The sequence below is a fragment of the Pogona vitticeps genome, chromosome 4, assembly GCF_051106095.1.
Source record: "Pogona vitticeps strain Pit_001003342236 chromosome 4, PviZW2.1, whole genome shotgun sequence".
NCBI classification, from domain to species: Eukaryota; Metazoa; Chordata; class Lepidosauria; order Squamata; family Agamidae; genus Pogona; species Pogona vitticeps.
The window spans coordinates 155,435,964-155,456,709 of NC_135786.1; the positions used below are offsets into that span (position 1 = coordinate 155,435,964).

At 45.1% G+C, this 20,746-nt stretch overlaps 1 protein-coding gene across 1 annotated transcript in view; it reads left to right on the top strand.

The window, feature by feature from the left end:
• Positions 1–20,746, top strand: part of PHLPP1 (PH domain and leucine rich repeat protein phosphatase 1) — a 216,139-nt gene that overhangs the window by 190,852 nt on the left and 4,541 nt on the right. Inside the window, exons 12-16 of the mRNA XM_072998538.2 lie at positions 9,031–9,193; positions 10,281–10,411; positions 14,310–14,414; positions 17,428–17,622; positions 19,269–19,497. Coding sequence (XP_072854639.2) covers positions 9,031–9,193; positions 10,281–10,411; positions 14,310–14,414; positions 17,428–17,622; positions 19,269–19,497 — 823 coding nt within the window. The remainder of the gene's footprint in view (positions 1–9,030; positions 9,194–10,280; positions 10,412–14,309; positions 14,415–17,427; positions 17,623–19,268; positions 19,498–20,746) is intronic.

Here is a 20,746-nt window from a genome sequence, read left to right on the forward strand (position 1 = left end):
TTCTCTTTAGGTCTTTCCTTAAACAGTCTATATATGTCACAACGTCTTGTGGGTCATCCTGGGTGATCTGCTCCCAATTTTGTTTGATCAAATCAAGGGGCCCTTTCACCCTTCTCCCAAATAAAAGTTCAAACGGACTGAACCCGGTACTGGCTTGTGGCACTGATCGATAAGCAAACAAAAGGGATTGCAGCTTCTGGTCCCAATTGTTTGGATTCTCTGCCAAGTAAGCCCTAATCATGCGCATTAGAGTCCCATTGAACTTCTCAGTTAACCCATTACTTTCAGGATGATAGGCAGTGGTTTCCTTGTGCTTAATTCCACAGATTTGCCATAAGCGTTTCATGAGCTTTGATGTGAACGATGCGCCCAAATCTGTGATTATTTCTGAGGCAAATCCCATCCTGGACATATACCCCACCAAGGCATCTGCCACTGTGTTAGTTTCAATGTTAGTCAAGGGTATGGCTTCAGGGTACCTCGTGGCATGGTCCACAATGGTGAGAATGAACCTGTTCCCCCTCTTTGTGGCCTTGGGCAAAGGTCCCACAATATCCACCCCTATGCATTTGAACGGAGTGTCAATCACAGGCAAAGTGCACAACTTTGCTTTGGTCCTATCGCGGCTATTCCCCTGCCTTTGACACACATCACATTGTTTACAGAACTCCCTGATCTGCTTCCCTATGTCAGGCCAGTAAAAATTCTGTGTGATTCTCTGCTGTGTTTTGTTCACCCCTAAGTGTGCAGCAAACATGTCAGAGTGCCCCCTTTGTAAGATCATGGGGCGATACTTTTCAGGTACCACCAGCTGACTTCTGATCCCATCTCCCCCTTTTGAGATATCCCTCAGGGTCTCTCTATACAAAATCCCCTTTTTCTCCAGAAATCTCACTGGGGTTTCAGGTGTTAGCTGGGCGTCAGTCACCTGTTCAAAACACTTTTGGAGAGTGGCGTCTGCCTTTTGCTCTTGTCCAAATCTGCTGTCTGTGGTTAAGGTTTCCACCACAGCTTCTGAACTCCCCCCACCTGCTTCCGTCTCTGGCTCATCATTACCCCCCTGAACTGTCCCCGTGGTGGCTTGTGAACGTGTAATCACTAGCACCCGTTTCACATGTTCAGCCAGGTCATTTCCCACGAGCACGGCTGCTGGCAGAGTCGATGAAATTGCTAGCCGCCAAACTCCCCTCCAGCCTTGAAAGTTGACAGGTACCTCCGCGACTGGGAGTGAGATTATCTGCCCCTCAATCCCTGCTACCTTTATGCTCTCATTCGGGATTATATATTCCCTAGGAATAATATCTGGATGGCACAGGGTCACCTGAGAACAAGTGTCCCGCAGCCCCCGATACTGACGGCCAAGTATTCCTACGTCCACCCCTGCTGTCTCAAACAACTGAGAATCTGTTCTCACGAGCAAGCATCGCTTGACCTCCACAAGAGGACCACCTTCCTCAGCCTGATCAGCAGATGCAGCCGTTCCAGACTGAGCAGCCATGGCAACAGGCTCCCTCAGTGACAATGAGCCTTGCTCTCTCTGGACACAGAACACAGCTTTTGGCTTGGTTCCACTAGAATCCTGAGGCACCATTCCTTTTAGCTGCTTTAATTTCTCACACTCTGAGATTAGATGGCCCTTTCCCTGACAGAAATAACATTTTCTGGTGTATTTTGAGTCTCTCTCATCTTGTTTTGGTTTTCCCTCCAAAATCTGAGGTCTTGGTTTCATGTCTGAGGGCTTCCCTTCACCATGGGCCCCTCCCCCTTGCTGGTTTTTCCCTGGTCCCTGAGAGTACTTGCTGTAGGTTTCTTTGGGTTTACCTACAGATATCCCCTCACCCAAGGGCTTTCTTATTTGGGAAATAAAATCTGCGATCTCGGCTGCTTCTGCCACAGATTTTGGTTTCCTTTCCCTCACCTGGAATTTCAATTCCCCATGCAGGACTGAATAGAACTGTTCCAGTGCTATCAAGTCTTTAAGCTGCTCATAGGTCTCTGTCCCCTCCTGAGATAGCCATTTCTCAAGCAGCCTCACCAATTGGGCCCCCACTTGGGTAAAAGTCTGCTCTGGTTTTTTTGTGAGGGACCTGAATCTTTGTCTCAGCTGCTCCGCATTTATCCCATGTCTTGCAAACACCAGTTTTTTAAATTCTGCAAAATCTCTCATCAGTTCCTCTGGCATCTCAGCATAGACCTCAGCCAGGCTACCACTGATTAAAGATCGCATGATGGTCATCTTCTCAGTTTCCCTCACTGAGAAGTCCACAAACGCTCTTTCCACTAAGGAAAAGAACACCTCAGGACAATCTCCCTTGTGGTACACAGGGAATTTCTTCAGGTCAGCTTTAGACAATTGGCCTCCCTCAGAATCCCTATTGTTATTATTGTTCTGATTCATCAGTTCCAATTTTTTTAATTCAAACGCCATTTTCTCTCTCTGCAATTCCAATTCAATTCTCTGTCTCTCTAATCTTTCTTCTTTTTCCATTCTCTCTCTCTCTCTCTCTAGTTCAAATTGCCGTTGTTTCTCTCTTTCCCTTTCCTCCATTTCCCTCACCCTCAGTTCATGCTGTTGGGCCAGGAGTATTTTTCTGAGTTCTGGGTTTTGTTCTCCCGTGCTGTCACCCTGCACTGAGCCAAATTCATCCTCAGAACCTTGGTCAACCTGGGGGTCTTTCACTTCACCCATTTCTGCCATTTGGCTTCGAGTCAAGGGCATAATCCCCCCTCAGAACAGGCTGCTTTAAAAAGTCAAGCCTCAAAATAAAACGACCACTTTTTTCCTCTTTTGCCTCAGAACCAGCTTTCTATAGATTGCTGCTGTTCTTCAGCACTACTTGCAACAGTTGCGAAACAGAGTCTACCCCCCTCTGCTAGGCCTCTCAGCAGGCAGGCTAGATCACTGCTACTACACAGGTTTTGCCTCAGCTTTTTTCCCCGCCAAAAACAGGCTGCCTCAGAGCACTCTAATCTAGTCTCCCCAGTTGGCACGTTCTTCCACTAGCGCACCTCCCCCTGAGGTACACCTAGAAGATTACCTACGCGCCTCAGATTGTCCCTGACTAGACCCCCCTTGCTCTGGGCACACTTGCCAATGCTTTGCTGGACCACTGGACAACTGGACCAGTCGTATCCCACACGCTGGACACCAATCAATGTGACAAACCCAGACCTACTGGGATCTGCCACACGTTACACTAAGCTGCCACCAACCATTCCCTATAAGAAGTCACACAGACCAGGGATGGATTTTCAAACAATAAAAAGAATAAGGTTTATTTAAATACACACAGGGAAAAATAAAACAATCAGGTGAATAAGATAAAGTAACGTGGCTTAGTTTCACTCATACATACACACAGTTTGGTTCACACAGAACCCTTAACTTGAAGCACAGACCCTGAACCTATCAGTTCTGGCTAACCAACAGACACCTGAACCTATCAGGTTGGTACTCTGACACACAGTAGTACCCTGTCTGACACACAGACTCCCACACCAGCTTCTTCTTCCCAGCTGCTGCTTCGTCTTCACATCCCAGTGTCTCCCTTTCACCACACAGGCTTCCCATATATATACAGTACAGCCCCTCCTCCTGATGTCCCGCCTTCCACTCCCCATAGGATGGAACTTTCCCTCCAAACCCATGACAGACAGGTAACATCAGTGCTGTATGTAACAGCCACGTCGACCGTGGTTCTCCACACTATTTCAGAGTGCAGTGGACTACATGACATTACCATTGCATCCACATCTTCTCACTCTGGACGAAGGGAAGATTCTGCATCCCGACCTGGAAACCCTCCATTTGACAGCGTGGAGGATTTCCCATCACTAATTGAAGTCATTGATAAAGCTCGTAAACCAGCAACAAAGTTGCTTTATCAATATAAATGGAGGAATTTCCTGAAGTTTGCTAAGGAACGCAACTTACAGTCGTCCCCAGTATCCTTGTCTACTCTCCTGCTCTACCTCAGACATCTTTTTGATTTTGGACTATCCAAATCTACCCTAAAGGTTTACACAGCGGCTATTGTAGCTTTTCAACCTCAGGGTTCTGAGTCATCTCGCTGGTTTTCGCACCCAACGCTTAAAGCCTTCCTCAAGGGTTTAAGCAACATGAGACCACCGTTGAAGAAGCCAGTACCACAATGGTCTCTGCAAACTGTTTTACATAGCCTCACCAGACCTCCTTTTGAGCCTATGACCTCTTGTGACCTTAAGTTCCTGTCCTTCAAAACCTTGTTCCTGGTAGCCATCACTTCGGCTAGAAGGGCTAGTGAACTTGCAGCTTTGCGTGCGGATTCTCCCTATCTTCAGTTTTACAAGGATAAAGTTGTCTTGCATCCTGATGTTTCCTTTCTCCCTAAGGTGGTTTCTGAGTTCCACGTTAACCAACCTTTGGTTTTACCAACGTTGTTTCCTGAAGCAGTGACAGATGTTGAGCGCATGCTTCATTCTTTGGACGTTCGAAGGGCACTTGCCTATTATGTTTCAAGGACTAAAGATTTTCGGAAGTCTCCTAGGCTGTTTCTTTGCTTCTATGGTCAGCAAAGATTTGGATATCCCGGACAACCCAGACAATGTAGTTGCTGACCTTGAGCCAGACATCCTGGAGAGCGAAGTCAAGTGGGCCTTAGAAAGCCTGGCTAACAACAAGGCCAGTGGAGGTGATGGCATTCCAGTTGAACTATTTAAAATCTTGAAAGATGATGCTGTTACGGTGCTACATTCAATATGCCAGCAAGTTTGGAAAACTCAACAGTGGCCAGAGGATTGGAAAAGATCAGTCTACATTCCAATCCCAAAGAAAGGCAGTGCCAAAGAATGCTCCAACTACCGTACAATTGCACTCATTTCACACGCTAGCAAGGTTATGCTCAAAATCCTACAAGGTAGGCTTCAGCAGTATGTGGACCGAGAACTCCCAGAAGTACAAGCTGGATTCCGAAGAGGCAGAGGAACTCGAGACCAAATTGCTAACTTGCGCTGGATTATGGAGAAAGCCAGAGAGTTCCAGAAAAATATCTACTTCTGCTTCATTGACTATGCGAAAGCCTTTGACTGTGTGGACCACAGCAAACTATGGCAAGTTCTTAAAGAAATGGGGGTGCCTGACCACTTTATCTGTCTCCTGAGAAACTTATATGTGGGACAGGAAGCAACAGTTAGAACTGGTCATGGAACAACTGAGTGGTTCAAAATTGGGAAAGGAGTACGGCAAGGCTGTATATTGTCCCCCAGCTTATTTAACTTATATGCAGAATACATCATGCGGAAGGCTGGACTGGAAGAAACCCAAGCCGGAATTAAGATTGCCGGAAGAAATATCAACAACCTCCGATATGCAGATGATACCACTCTGATGGCAGAAAGTGAGGAGGAATTAAAGAACCTTGTAATGAGAGTGAAAGAGGAGAGTGCAAAAAACGGTCTGAAACTCAACATCAAAAAAACTAAGATCATGGCCACTGGTCCCATCACCTCCTGGGAAATAGAAGGGGAAGATATGGAGGCAGTGTCAAATTTTATCTTCCTGGGCTCCATGATCACTGCAGATGGAGACAGCAGCCCTGAAATTAAAAGGCGCCTTCTTCTTGGGAGGAAAGCGATGACAAATCTTGACAGCATCTTGAAAAGCAGAGACATCACCTTGCCAACAAAAGTCCGAATAGTCAAAGCTATGGTTTTTCCTGTCATGATGTATGGAAGTGAGAGCTGGACCATAAAGAAAGCAGACCGCCGAAGAATTGATGCCTTTGAATTGTGGTGCTGGAGGAGGCTCTTGAGAATCCCCTGGACTGCAAGGAGAACAAACCTATCAGTTCTAAAGGAAATCAACCCTGAATGCTCACTTGAAGGACAGATCCTGAAGCTGAAGCTCCAGTATTTTGGCCATCTCATGAGAAGAAAAGAGTCCTTGGAAAAAACCATGATGTTAGGAAAGTGTGATGGCAAGAGGAGAAGGGGACGACCGAGGATGAGATGGCTGGACAGTGTCTGCGAAGCAACCAACATGAACCTGACACAACTCCGGGAGGCAGTAGAAGACAGGAGGGCTTGGCGTGCTCTGGTCCATGGGGTCACGAAGAGTCGGACACGACTAAACGACTAAACACACACACACATGGTCAGCAAAAGGGTTCAGCTGCTTCGTCGTCCTCTCTTTCTAGATGGTTGGTCTCCACTATTTCTTTGGCCTATGAACTACAACACAGACCTATTCCTGAAGGCCTTAAAGCCCATTCAACTAGGGCTGTGGCCACTTCTACAGCCTTGCTACGAGGAGTCGATATTCAAGAAATTTGCAGATCGGCTACCTGGTCTAATGTGTCCACGTTTGTCACGCATTATAAGTTGGACCTTCGGGCCAAGAATGAGACCAAATTTGGAAGGGCTGTCCTTACGTCGTTGCTACAATGACGGCCCACCATCCAGTAAGTTTGCTTGCTAGTCACCCACTAGTGTGGATTCATGGAGAACCACGTTGAAGAAGGACAGGTTACTTACCTGTAAACATGGTTCTTCAAGTGGATTCTCCATGAATACACACGTCCCGCCCGGCCTCCCCACATGTCCGTCATTGGAATCGAGTCCCAACTCTTCTTTGTGGCGGGCATATGGAACTGAGCCGTTGGCGGGCTAGACATGCGCGGTAAGGGGTAGCCTCAAACATTGTTACTTTTCTCTTACAGCTCTAGAAAATTCCGAGAGGCCAGCGCAGGCGCTGTCTAAACCCACTAGTGTGTATTCATGGAGAATCCACTTGAAGAACCATGTTTACAGGTAAGTAACCTGTCCTTTTCTCAAGGTTATGAAGTCTAGCAGGGAGGAAGACTGTTTTATATTATACACACAAAGGCAGAGTGTCTGATGCTCACTATTTACCTGGAGCTAGCAGATCAAAGGAGGAAAGGGGATACGGAATCCTATCCTTCTGGTGTGTTTTTAAAAATACTCCACCAAGGAAGAGTGCTGACAGATGGATTTGCCCTTAGCACTTTCTGCCAATTCTAAAACCTCAAGGGGCAGGATTCTCAAGTAATTGGAGATGTACGATGTTTGCCTCCTAGTCTAACTGATACCCATGTGCAAGGCTGAGGGCAGAGTGTAACCCTGCTGCTTGTCTCTTTTGAGAACCAAGGAACAATACACTGATGTTGTTGTTGTTGGTTAGTCATTAAGTCATGTCCAACTCTTCGTGACCCCATGGACCAGAGCACGCCAGGCCCTCCTGTCTTCCACTGCCTCCCTGAGTTTGGTCAAAGTCACGTTGGTCGCTTCAGTGACACTGTCCAACCATCTTGTCTTTTGTTGTCCCCTTCTCCTCTTGACTTCACACTTTCCCAGCATCAGGGGCTTTTCCAGGGAGTCTTCTCTTCTCTTGAGATGGCCAAAGTATTAGAGCCTCAGCTTCAGGATCTCTCCTTTCAGTGAACATTAAGGGTTGATTTCCTTCAGAATGGATAGGTATGTTCTCCTTGCAGTCCAGGGGACTCTCAAGAGTTTCCTCCAGCATCAGAATTCAAAAGCATCAAGTCTTCAGTGGTCAGCCTTCTTTATGGTCCAGCTCTCACTTCCATACATCACTACTGGAAAAACCATAGCTTTGACTATTTGGACCTTTGTCGGCAAGGTGATGTCTCTGCTTTTTAAGATGCTGTCTAGGTTTGTCATTGCTTTCCTCCCAAGAAGCAGGCATCTTTTACTTTTGTGGCCGCTGTCACCATCTGCAGTGATCATGGACCCCAAGAAAGTAGAATCTGTCACTGCCTCCATATCTTCCCCTTCTATTTGCCAGGAGATGATGGGGCCAGTGGCCATGATCTTAGTTTTTTTTAATGTTGAGCTTCAGACCATTTTTTGCACTCTCCTCTTTCACCCTGATTAAGAGGTTCTTTAATTCTTCCTCACTTTCTGCCGTCAGAGTGGTATCATCTGCATATCTGAGGTTGTTGATATTTCTTCCTCAATCTTAATTCCGGCTTGGTATTCCTCCAGTCCTGCCTTTCGCATGATGTATTCTGCATATAAGTTAAGTGAGCATTGATTTTACCTACAGGCAAAGATTTGACTAGCTCTTTTGCACTTCTACAAGGAAGGAACTCATTTCTTTTTATCTGCCCTCTTTTCCTCTTCCCATCATTCTGCTTCTTCTGTTACTCTGTTATACACAGATCTTCCCTCCCCCATCTCCATTTCTCATTCTTTTAATTTTCTAGCCTTCAGTCCACCTGGTTTCTTTAGCAGAACACCAAGCCAAAGCCCTTTCTGAAGCTAGTGAGTTTTTTTCCTCTCAGCCAAGTTTGAGTCGTATTAACTTTGCCTTCAAGTACCTTGAGGGTTTCTGTGCAAATAAAATGGCACAGGCTTGTTCACTGGTGCTTCAGGTGATAGAAAATGGCAAGATGAGAGCTTTCAGCATAGCATTCGGAGAAACGTCCTCAAGTGGAAGATCTGTTTCACAGCAGAACAGACTGCTCCGGAAGGTGGAGGTGATGGTTTCAACAGAATTTGGGTGGCCACTAGTCAGAGATGTTGTAGTTCTATCCCACCTCATACAACCTCTATTAAGTAGGGGTTCCACTAGATGATCTTAGAAGTAGCTTCCAAATCTTTTGATTCAGCCTGAAACTATCCGTGTTTTTGTAGTATATGCAATACATTCTTCTCTCTATCTTTATGCTCTTAAGTAACCCACTGAAGTCATTATTACACCCATTTTACAAGCAGGAAAACTAGAAGGGTATGATTAGTTTCCAGTCTCGCCCGGCGAAAACAAGAACACCAGTGGACAGAAGACTGCAACCGCTGTGCATTGGACCACTCGCAGCTCTCTCTAGACCGGCTGCCACAATTGGGAACATGTCAGTTCAGTCTGTGGAGCTCTTTGTGCAAACCATATGTGGAGAGGTTACCAAGCAACCATTCATTTCACAGAGACCAGCCTTTCAATTTAATGCCGTCATTCTGGGGGTGCTTTTGAGAACTGTATAAAATATTTCCTTGCCTTTCTCTCCTTTTTTGTAGCAAAATGGCCAAACTTGAAGAGTTGGAAGAAATTGATGTTAGTGGAAATAAGCTGAAATCCATTCCTACCACCATCATGAACTGTCGGCGAATGCATACTGTGATTGCACACTCCAATTGCATCGAAGTCTTTCCGGAGGTTATGCAGCTTGGCGAAATCAAAGTACGCATTTTATATTTGAATAATCTAACAATGTGAGAGCTCCTTTTTTAGCTGTTTGGAAGCAGCCTGTAATGGCTACCCACCCCCTTTTTAGCACTATCTCTAGTATCCCCAATGGAATGTCCATGACCTAGTGGAGTATCATTGGTGGTGTTGCAGTTCATTGCCATCCATTTGCTTTTCCTTTGTGACTTGTTAAATTTTGTCTAACTTTCAGTGCACACTTAGCTTTTGAAACTGCTTTGGAATGCAGATTTAAACTAATAGCCTGCTCTACACTAAGGGCTTATGGTGAGGAAATTAAGACAAATCCTGCTTCCCAAATGGCTTGGGATCTATGTACTTGTGAAATTATGTTTAATTAATGCTCACTTAACACTGATGTAGTCCATTAGCTTAAGGATAATAATTATCCTGATAACATAGACAAGCAGGCAAATCACCACTTGTTTTGCAAAATGCATGAAAAGTGGGAGGAGCGGATGCACATTTTTAACAACTACCAGTGATGGTATGAAGGATTACAAAAAGAGTCTTTCGTTGCATGAGGAGTACAAAAACAATGTTCAGATACTTCAGTAAAGTATAGCAGAGCTCCCAAGCCTGAAGGCAGTTTTGACCCAGTTGCATCAAAACAGCAGATGAGGTGGTCCCAGGTATGTTACCAGAGGTTGTATTTGAATAATCTAAAGTGTGAGAACTTCTTTTTTTTTAGTTGTTTGGAAGCAGCCTGTAATGGCTACCCACCCCTTTGTCATTGGGATTCGCACGGAGGCCTCTCCTGGAAACAAACCAACATTTGTCTCAAGGAAAATGAGATGTCAGGAAGAAACGCATCTTTCCTGAATCATTAGTTTCCTATGTATAAATGTGTCTCGTGTTCCATTATGGGAACTCCCACTTTGTGGCTTAAGTGGGTGCAACCCAGACACTGGTTTACCAGTTCATCTTCTGTATATGTGAAAAACAGTCAGTTGTTTTTATGCTGTTTTGCTTAATAAAAAATGTGTAAGGCCTTGAGAGGGTTTTCTCAAGTCCCATCTTCGTTTTCTTTCTCTCTCTTCCCCCCCCCCTCCACCTTCTACAGTGTGTGGACTTGAGCTGTAATGAGCTGACTGAAGTCACGTTACCGGAAAACTTGCCTCCGAAGTTGCAAGAACTAGACATAACTGGAAACCCCAGACTTGCCCTGGACCACAAAACCTTGGAGCTATTAAAGTAAGGAACTGCCAGTTTCATTGCACAATAGACAAAGGGAACACAAAGCACTTCAGAGAGAAAAAAAATACACCCAGTGTCTAAACATCAGGTGTCTATCATTTCAAAGAATGAAGACATGCTGCTCTCTTTGTTTATTGATACAGTTAGCAAGGGCTAAGTTGGGAGTAGCAGAGCAAAGTGCTCTGAACGTCCTCCCGCACATTTTGGAATTGTTTGGTGCTGGCTAACTTCCTTCTGCTCTTAACAATGCAATCCCATGTCCCACGTTTCCCTTCTGGTCTCCCCCCCATAAATATATCTATTCATGTCCTGGGTATGGATACTTGAAGATGCTGGCTGCAGTCTGCAAAAGCTTGTACTAAATGAAATTTTCTTAGTCTTTAAGGTGCTGCAAGTTTCTGCATTGTTTGTGCTAGAAGAGACTCAAACAGTTCCTTCCATCTTGGAAACGGCTGTTCATAAAGCTGTTGCTGTCATTCCTTTGGCTTAGAGGGCCAGTAAGGGGCCCTCCTACATGGATGGAGAGGGTGAGGTGTTGTGCCCAGTCCAAGGCTCAACGCATCCCGAGCAGAGATTCAGGAAGAGGAAGTCAATGCATACGAAATGATTTCCTTCCCTTTTCCTGCCTCGGCCTTTGATTCTGCTGATGTTTCATTTGGTTCTTTCATTTATGTCAGGGATAGCTAAAGGTCACCTTTCCAGATGTGGCCACCACTCTTCATCATTGGCCCTGCTGGCTACTAGGGCTCATGGGACTTGCCGCCCAGCAACATGTGGGAGGCCACACTTGATCCACCTTTTAAATATATATTTGGCTTTTCCTTCAAGAAATGTAGGGTGATCTGTATGGTTCTCTTCTCCGACCCCCGTAATCCTGGCTATTTAATCCTCACAATAATTCAGTGAGGTAGGTTGTGAAGAAGAGAAAGGTATTAAATAAATAAATATTGGGGTCATGCAGTAAACAGTGTGGCTGAGTCAGCATTCAAACCAGGTCTCCCTCAATATATTCGCGAAGGCTTTCACGGCCGGGATCTAATTGTTCTTCCTAACGTTTCACCAGTCTCTGTGGCCGGCATCTTCTGAGGACATCAACTTGTGTTCTGGTGTAGTTGGCTTGGGAGTCCTGAACAACCTTCAGAACATGGCCAAAGAGCCCGAAAAACCCAGAACAACCAGGTCTCCCTCGTTCAGCACTTTATCCAGTATAACCATTGTTGGCTGTACCTTGAGGGAGTGTTTAGGAATGACTGCAGCAATGAATTTTGTTTTTGCAGAAGACGAAATCAGAGAGACTTAAAGGAGTGGGGGCGGTATAACTGAAGATATAAATATTTATTCAAGTTATACTTGGAAAGAACTTTTTTTTCCTCCTGAATGTGCTGCACTTAAGGCTCAGCAGTTCTACCTTCCTCACAAGCCAATAAGTGACAATGTTGTCAAAGTCTGCTTCTTCTGTTGACAAAGCTGCTTGTGTAAGCCCCAAAGTTCTAATGTAAGAATCAGTGCTTAGTATGAGATGCTTTTTAGACTACAGTTCCTTGTGAAGATGCTTTTTAGACTACAGTTCCCAAAATTCTACAGTGAATGCTTAAAAGTCACTTTTTAATGCTGTCTCTATATAGACATGCCTATCCACTTTCTTCATAGTGAAAATTTGTGTGGCTTTCACCAGAAAGAAGCACGAGGATGTGAGCGTCTTCCTTTTGCACAGTTTGAATTCATAACGCCCAAGATCAGGCTGAGATGTGACAAAGCTCTCCCTCAATCAAATTTATTAATGCCCAAGGAGATAACTTGCTGCTGTTCTTCTAATGTGTTATTGAACTGCACAATAATGTCCTGTATCAGAGTCAAATATTTCTGGAAATTTTTTACTGCTTTCCAAATTTACTTGAATGCTATGAGGTTTGAAGGGGAGGTGTATGTACGTTCATATCTTTTAGGTTTTTTTTCTTCTGAAGGTGTGTCAGAGATCACTTTCCTCATTTTTTGTAAACATCTTTGTGTTACCTTTGAGCCCTCTTGTGATCTTGTTTAAACACGCCCTGTATGAATTACAGTCACCACAAGACTGTTGCTTAGATCAGAGCCTTCCTGCTGTTTTCATTTGAGATCCTTCCTGAAAGTCCACTGGGCCCACTGTGGGCCTCCTGTGCTGCCCACTGCCGAATACTTACCCCCTGCTCCCAGTACTTGCCCTATGCCCCTCAGACCCTGTTCCTAGGTCATGTATCTGGGCATACTCCACAGCTGCCACAATGGGCTTTTTTCTTCCGAAGGTCAGTTGCCTGTTGTTTCAGATGCCTGAACATTCAGACCAAAGGTTAACTTTTTCTTGGGTAATATAGTTTATTTGAAAAGGGCATTGGGTTGGGATGAGATTGATATAGGTACAGTCTGCAGAGTTCATTGGGTAAACATCTTGACAGTTGTGTAGATAAGAGCATGGGTGAAAGAGTGGGGAGCCAAGCAAGGAGGAAGTGACTTTGTTATAAAAGATTAGATTAGTGCCATTGTTGTTGCGTGCCATCACTTAACCCTAAGTAAAGGTTGCACTGTGCTATATATTCTTTTTCAATGTGAAAGCAGAAAAATCTAGTTAATAAGTTCTTAATCTATAGATAGCTTGTACAATTAACTGTATCAGCATGCTCAGAGGAAAGTCTGTCCTGCCCTCTCTCAAGACAGGCAACCATTTGCTCTAATGCTTCCTTGGCTTTTAAATAGTCGTGTGCATTTTGTACTGGCATAAGCAACGCTGTGTGGTCAGAGCTGCACGTGAACAAGATAGATACACTGCAAGCTTTTACCTGCCAAATGTCAGAAATATAATTCTATGTGAAAGATACTAAAAAAAATAGGGAAATGATGGGAATATAAGGTGTGTATCCCAGAAAACCAGGGGGGAGGAATCTTTTTCATCTTGTACAGCTCTGTTTTTCAGTGCAGTATCCAGACAACTAATTGACTTGGTCTTGTTTGTATTTGTATTTCTATTCTATTATATTTGGCAACCTTCACCCCCCCCACACACACACCCGCAAAAGCTGAATGGCAAAAATAGATAACGTTTTGGTTGTTGTGGATTTTTTCTTTGAATCAAAGAATATGAGATACATTGCAGACTAAAACAACTGGGAAAATTGGCAGTAGCTGAACATGCCCTAAAACAAACTGAACATGAAATTCTATTTCAAAATACTGAAGTACTGGACAACACCAGCAATCATTATGTTAGACTGCACAGGGAAGCCATTGAAATCCAAAAACACCAGCAGAGCTTCAACAAAAAAGAAGAAAGTTAAAACTCAACAAAGCCTGGCTCCCAGCAGTGAAAAGTACAGCCTGCAAAAGGTCAACGAACTCTACCCAGCCACAAGGACCAGTGATCACTGCACACAAAAGACTAGTTAACAACACCCATCAATCAGAGTGACAGATCATCTCTCCCCCTTATCACAATGCAACCACAAGAAAACACACTGATTACCATAATCACCCAATCTCCTGAAAAGGACAAAAGCTGACCCCACAGCTATAAATACTCAACTATCCAACAAACTGCTACAGAGCACAGACAGAGTTCTGACTCCTGTCCTCTGAAGATGCTGGCCACAGAGACTGGTGAAATGTTAGGAAGAAAAACCTTAAGAACGCAGCCAAACAGCCCGGAAAACCCACAGCCATCGTATCCCAGCCGTGAATGCCTTCGAGAATACAGATAACCATTTGTTTCTTCTTTCCTTTATTCAGAGACGCATCCACAGTCTGCTAAATGCAGCTTTAAAAAGTGATGTTTAAGTAGAACAAATAGAATGGAATAAGCCAAACATGATGTATTGGGGTTGTCTGATTGAAGCATTTTTTAAGAGATTTTCTTTTTTCATTATAGCAACATCCGTTGCTTCAAGATTGACCAGCCTTCGGCCGGGGATGCATCAGGAGCACCAGCTGTGTGGAGCCACGGCTATACTGAAGCATCAGGAGTTAAAAACAAGTAAGACCTCTTGCTGGCAGAAATTATTCCCTAAGTTCAATTCAACTTCACCTTGCCATCCTTATATATGTAATGAAATTTTGGCTAAGAGGAGACTTTTACTGGAGCTAAGTCAACCATTAGGATAGGAGTGCTAACATCCTAACCTAATGGCTGACTTAGCTCCGGTAAATTTACCGGATTTTACCAGACTTTGCTCTGGTAAAATCCGGTAAATGCCCATTTAGGGCAAATTTGGGTCTGGGATGTAGTGTAATCACCCAAAGGCTGTGCATCCCCTCGCTCTGTTTTGGGTGCTCATTTACAGTATTGTTTTAGTGTACTGGATGGCGGTTCAAATCCCCTTTAGCCACGAAACTCACTTGATGGTGCTCTTTATGACATTGATGGTGTTGGTTAGTCACTTTCTCTCAACCTGGCCTACTTTACAGGCTTGTGCTGATACAATGGGGAGGAGCAAACCGGATATCATGTAAGAAATAATGTTACGAATCATGAGGGAAGTAGCTGTTCCCTTGCTTCTTCTTAATGTTGCAGTTTGAAACAGGCACCTCTCTCTAGCTCTCTTTCTAAGCTAAGAAAGATGACATGCCTTCCCCCTTCCCTTGATTTTAGCAACATCGAAAAATTCCAGACATGTGACACCAACACCCTCTCTTCAGATGTGCTCTTTATGATATTTTAATATGACATATGAACGTTTTCAGTGGTGGCTCAGCCATTAGGGCCAATGTATTGTACCACCTCAGGCTGAAGCTGTGTCCAGCCAGGCTCTTTCTGACTGGTTCCATGCCAGTGTCAGGACACAGCTTGTATTCCCGTCCTCTTCAGCTCCTGGCCTCACACTCTGTATGACTGTGTAGATAGATGGGAGAGAGAGAGAGAGAGAGAAGTGGGAAGCAGCAGCAGGTGGCAAGGAGCTGAAACCACCCCCACCCCCAGCCCGTTTAGGTGCTGTCGGCTGCCATACCTTGTACTACTGTCGCTACATGTTTGTTTGTCCAGCACATTTTGCGTGCCAGCCTGACCGTTGCTGCTGCAAAGGAGTTCAGTAATATTTGAAAGTATTATTTTCTCAGCAACATGGTGAAGGCCATCCACACCTCCCTTCCTTGTTACTGTTAAACCTACTTGAACACACCGCCTCTCCCTTGAAGCCTCTGAGTTGGGCAGGGCAAAGGAATCCTGCTTAAACTCTGAAAAGGGCAGGTTCTTGTTTATGTGGAGGCTTCCCATGTGGGCAAGATCACCGGTTTTATAGGGCTCCTGTTCTCATGGAGAGCCTTTAGGTGGACAAGAGCCTGTGCTCTTCCGACTCATGGAGGGAGAATGACAGAGGCAGCAAGCACTACCTCCCTTCTTTGTTGAAGGAAGTGGGAGGTGAGTAATGCATGAATTCATAGGGCGCATGTGTATTGAGTGTGAAAAAGCTACAGTCCTGTGCCAAGAAAAGCTGAATTGTAGGGTGTAAATAAATTTGAAATATAATTATGCACATAGACAAAGTTTACATAATTTCCTGTTGCTTTTTATAAGTCTGTGTTTGGTAGTCATGGGGAGCAGCAGGCATGCTATGCACAGCAAGGGAGCCCCTGCCCCTGGAAGGTCTTCCTCTTGAGACGGCAACAGCTCTCCCTCAACATCCTCGCCAAGCATGTCTTCACGATTGTAAAACAAGACCAAAGCACGTCTTGACATATGCAAAAAAAAAAAAAAATTAGGAGGCTAAGATTATGGTTATTATTCTTATTTTTTTTCAGTGGCTGACTAATTTCTATTAAAAATGACCTCGCTATTTCCAGTAGGATTCTGGCTGAAACTCAGGCCAACTGCCAGCAGAATTGTCCTCTGCTGATCTTTAAATAAACAATTCACTCACTCACGCTTGGCATTGTGGCTTTGAATGGGACAAAAAGCCCAAGTAATCATCACACTGAGCAACTCTGACAGCTCTTGGAGAGGTCTAGAGGGTAAATTGCAATTTATGCTACTATGTCCTCTTTCCATCTCTCCTGTTCATTGCTGTGTACCAAATAAGCTACTGAATGAAAAGGGAGGGAGGGAGGGAGGAAGGAGTCTCTCATCTCCCTGGCTGTAGGTGTTTTGTAATTTTAAAAAACACATTGTGGCCTTCTTTTTATATATCTTTTTGCATATAACACCATACATACATACACACATGCACATACACACATGTACATCTGTATGTATGCATACATTTTCTGTGCCGCCTTCCTCCTATAAAGAAACACAAGGACAATCATGATAATTAAAATACAAGTAAAGTTAAAAGCCAAAAGAATTATTCAGTGAGTAAACAAACATAAAATATTCGCGAAGGCTTTCACGGCCGAGATCTAATGGTTGTTGTGGGTTTTTCGGGCTCTTTGGCCATGTTCTGAAGGTTGTTCTTCCTAACATTTCACCAGTCTCTGTGGCCGGCATCTTCAGAGGACTGGAGTAGCTATTCCAGTCCTCTGAAGATGCCGGCCACAGAGACTGGTGAAATGTTAGGAAGAACAACCTTCAGAACACGGCCAAAGAGCCTGAGAAACCCACAAAAGCCAAAACATAAAATAGTTTAAAATTCTGTGCCCCAAATCACAGAAGAGTTCAGCTTAAATGCCCAGTGTAGTTAACAAGCCTGTTTAAAAAGAAATGCCTTTATCTGTTGCCAGAAAGATGAGAGGGCAGGGGAGTGGCATTCCACGCTCCAGAGCAACTCCAGAGAAGGACACCTCTTGCATCTCCACCAAAGATGACATCAGTAGCGCTGAGATAAAGGCCTCCTCTGAAGATTGCTTTTGTTGAGCCAAGGGCCCCAACAGAGATTGTGTTTGACTGATTTGTTTTCATGCTCCAGAAGATGGGAGGTGGGGGAGAGGTTGAAGCGTTGACACTTTATTGCATTGTTGCACAGGCTGTTTTGTGGGAAATTGTTGTGGAGGCAGCATTCTTGCTAACCTGGGATTGGTTTCCCACCCACCCGCCCCTCCCGTTTCATCTTCTGCAGGCTATGCGTGGCAGCTCTTTCGGCCAATAATTTCTGTGAAAACAGGGAGGCCCTCTATGGAGTTTTTGATGGGGACCGCAACGTGGAAGTACCATACCTTCTGCAGTGTACCATGAGTGACATCTTGGCGGAAGAGCTCCAGAAAACCAAGAGTGAAGAGGAGTACATGATCAACACTTTCGTTGTAATGCAAAGGTTAGTTTTGTTTTTTTTCCATTTTAGTCAAGCATAATGCTTGTAAATGAGTCAGGATGTGACAGTCGTAGCTGGAAATTTTAAGGCAGGGCCCTAACATATCTGCAAGGGGGAGAATGGTTTAGCCTTCCCTGACCTGGTAGCATCCCTATGTGTTGGCCTGCTGCTTTTCCCGTCCGTCTCAGTGGCTGTAGATCATCTTCGATTGCAGATCACATTGAGGAGGGTTACAGTCCAGCCTCCTTTCTTACACCTTCCAGTGATTAATCCGTACAGTTGAACAACAGGACAGAAGTTGGTAAGGAGTTTATCATCAGCCTCATGGTTGCCTTTCCTACCTGCTCCTTGCCACTGATAAAAATGAAATGGGCACCAGTGCTTTCTGTGTGTTATGCCCCAGTGCTATGTGTCAGAGCCCACGTTCTCCATTAAATTTTCCAGAGTCTAATCTGAAAGGCTTTTAAAACATTATGAAGATAAAAGACATCTGCTTTTTCTTGCATCTTTTCTCCCTACACAAACGCGCACACACACACACACACACCCTTTAGAAAGGAAGAAGAAAATGCCCCTTCTATATATATAAGCTACATCAGACATGAATAGCTTTATTTACAATTGCCTAACTCCATTGCAGCTCATCCAAGTATTATCCCAGACTGATTCATTGAAGCCAAATTGTTTAAATTGCAGCCTGAAGTGTCTTTGGGAAAGAAGAAAGACAACAAGTGCTTTGTGCAGTGTTTATGTAGGCTTCACATTTCTAGGAGGATTGGGAAAGATCCCGTTTTAGGACATGGGCAGACCTGAAAGGATGTCCTCAATGCTTTAACTTTTGGTAATGATAGGAGTGTTGCACTAGTTTACTAAAGTTCATGCTTGTGGGGTTTGGCTTCCAATCAACAAGAAGTGTTACTAGAAATGTGTTCTTTTAGCCTGCACACAGTTGTTGCATGCAGAACTGGAAGTGGTGGAACTGAATCCTCATTTCTGGATCTTCCCACCCTCCTGATTTTTGTATGCCACCCCTCCAGCTTCTGCACCAGTGTCTGGATTCCTTTGGATATTTTCTCCAAGGACAACTTGCAAGTCATAGTATTTCTCCTTCTAGCCCCGTAGTATGTCTGTTGGAGCTTTCCCTCCCAGTCTCTTGGCCTCCTTGCCTTATAGCACTGCAACGCCCATTATCCATCTTGCTGTCTGGGGATAATGACATTAGTAGTCTTAACACATCTAGAGAATATCACATGCTGGGGAAGGGGACTGTTGTATTTGGACTGGCTGTGGCTCTCCATGTTTTCAGATGGACATTTTCCTCCTCACCTACCCATCTGACCTTTTTACCTGGGGATGTGGAGAACCCTGCCTGGGAGCTGTGCAAGTCCTTTGCTGTACCTCTGGGGTGCAGATGGTCTCCTAGTATTACAGGTTAAATTTCATTAGGGGGCTCCAGCAGTACAAGCACCTCATAGTTGAACTTAAGCTTAGCCATCTGCTTCATGAGATTCATGGACAGACTCATCTGGTTTGAACAACAGATCCTTCATGTTGCTTTGGCTGATCTTGGTTTTAGCTTTGTGGTCTTTGGTCCTTCTGTACCCCCTTTAAGGCTAAGAAGAGTCAATGTCGTTTTCTTGACATTTCAGAAAACTCGGAACTGCTGGACAGAAGCTGGGAGGCTCCGCGGTCCTTTGCCATATAAAACATGATCCGATAGACCCGGCTGGATGCTTCACGTTAACCTCTGCAAATGTGGGGAAGTGCCAATCCGTTCTCTGCAGGAACGGGAAACCTCTGCCTTTATCCAGGTCCTACATGATGAACTGTGAAGGCGAGCTCAGAAGGATCAAGCAGCACAAGGCCATTATCACAGAAGTAAGAGATTGCATGGCTGAGGGAAAAGGCAGCAGTTTTGGGGGTGATCTCTGTGTTACTTCTCCTTCTAAACTGATGCCTGAGAGTTTCAAACAAATTGAAGCCAAAAGCGCAAAGTGCGCTGCTTAGGTATTGCCCAATAGCACTTCAAGCACTCTCTGGGCATTTCACAAGTTAATTACACAGGCTACATATTGCCCCTCCCCTGCCAGCTGGGTACTCATTTTACCCACCTCGGAAGGATAGAAGGCTGAGTCAGCCTTGAGCCGCTACCTGGGATTGAACCCCGGGTTGTGAGCAGTTTGGCTGCAGTACAGCAGTTTAACGAGGCTCCTAAATTGCCTCCCATCTTCCCACAAAATTGTTAAGCTCTAGCCAAAAAAAAAAAAAAAAAAAAAACTGGGGATGTCATAGAACGGGAGCAGTGATCTCCACTGGCACAGCAGCTTGTGCATTGAGTTCCACACTCTTTATCGTACAGCCAGGTGGGCACACCTCTCCCGTCCCAATCTCCTCTGTCCTCTCCCTTTGCACATACCCCGGTTACTTATGCAAGGTCGGTGTCACGCCCAGTTTGCAGCTGAGGCTGAGTTTGCATCGCAAGCCCTAGTGGACAGCTTTTTCTCACTGAAGAACGCTATGCTGACTTGGTGGCGCCATCCCCTCGTGCTGCAGCGGTTCCTTGCCACTCCCTGACCACTTGCAACAGTCTCTGGCACTGGTGGTGCCACCTCCAGCGCCACTTCTGTGTCAGGATCAGGCATCCCGTCAGAGGAGCTGAAGGGCGCTCCTGCTCTTGCCCAGCCGAACTAGGCTGCAGGGATAGGTTGCCTGTCTCAGGAGATGCTGCCCTTGAGTGAAAGTGGTCCACTCCCCAGTCCATGGGTCCTAGAGCATGAAGGGCTCCGCCATGTTGCCCAAGGCACCAAATATGAGCAGCTGCACCTCTTCCATCTCCTGCCAGCCTTCCTCTTCCCCCTCCTCCTCCTCCTCCCAAATAGGCACCCATGCACCTGCTGGTCGCATTTATGCCTCCTCTTGGGACTGCTGCCTCGTTGTCTCCCTCTGCCCATCTGCACACTGCTACGCAGCATTGGTATGGTGACCTAAGCATTGCTATCCTGTGTCAAACAGGGTGACTTTACCCAAATGAAACAAGGATGTCTTATCCTCTGATACATCTATGGTCTTCAGGAGCTTTGAATGGCCCAGGGATGAAAACGAGAGAGGTGAAAGAGAACCCGGCTTC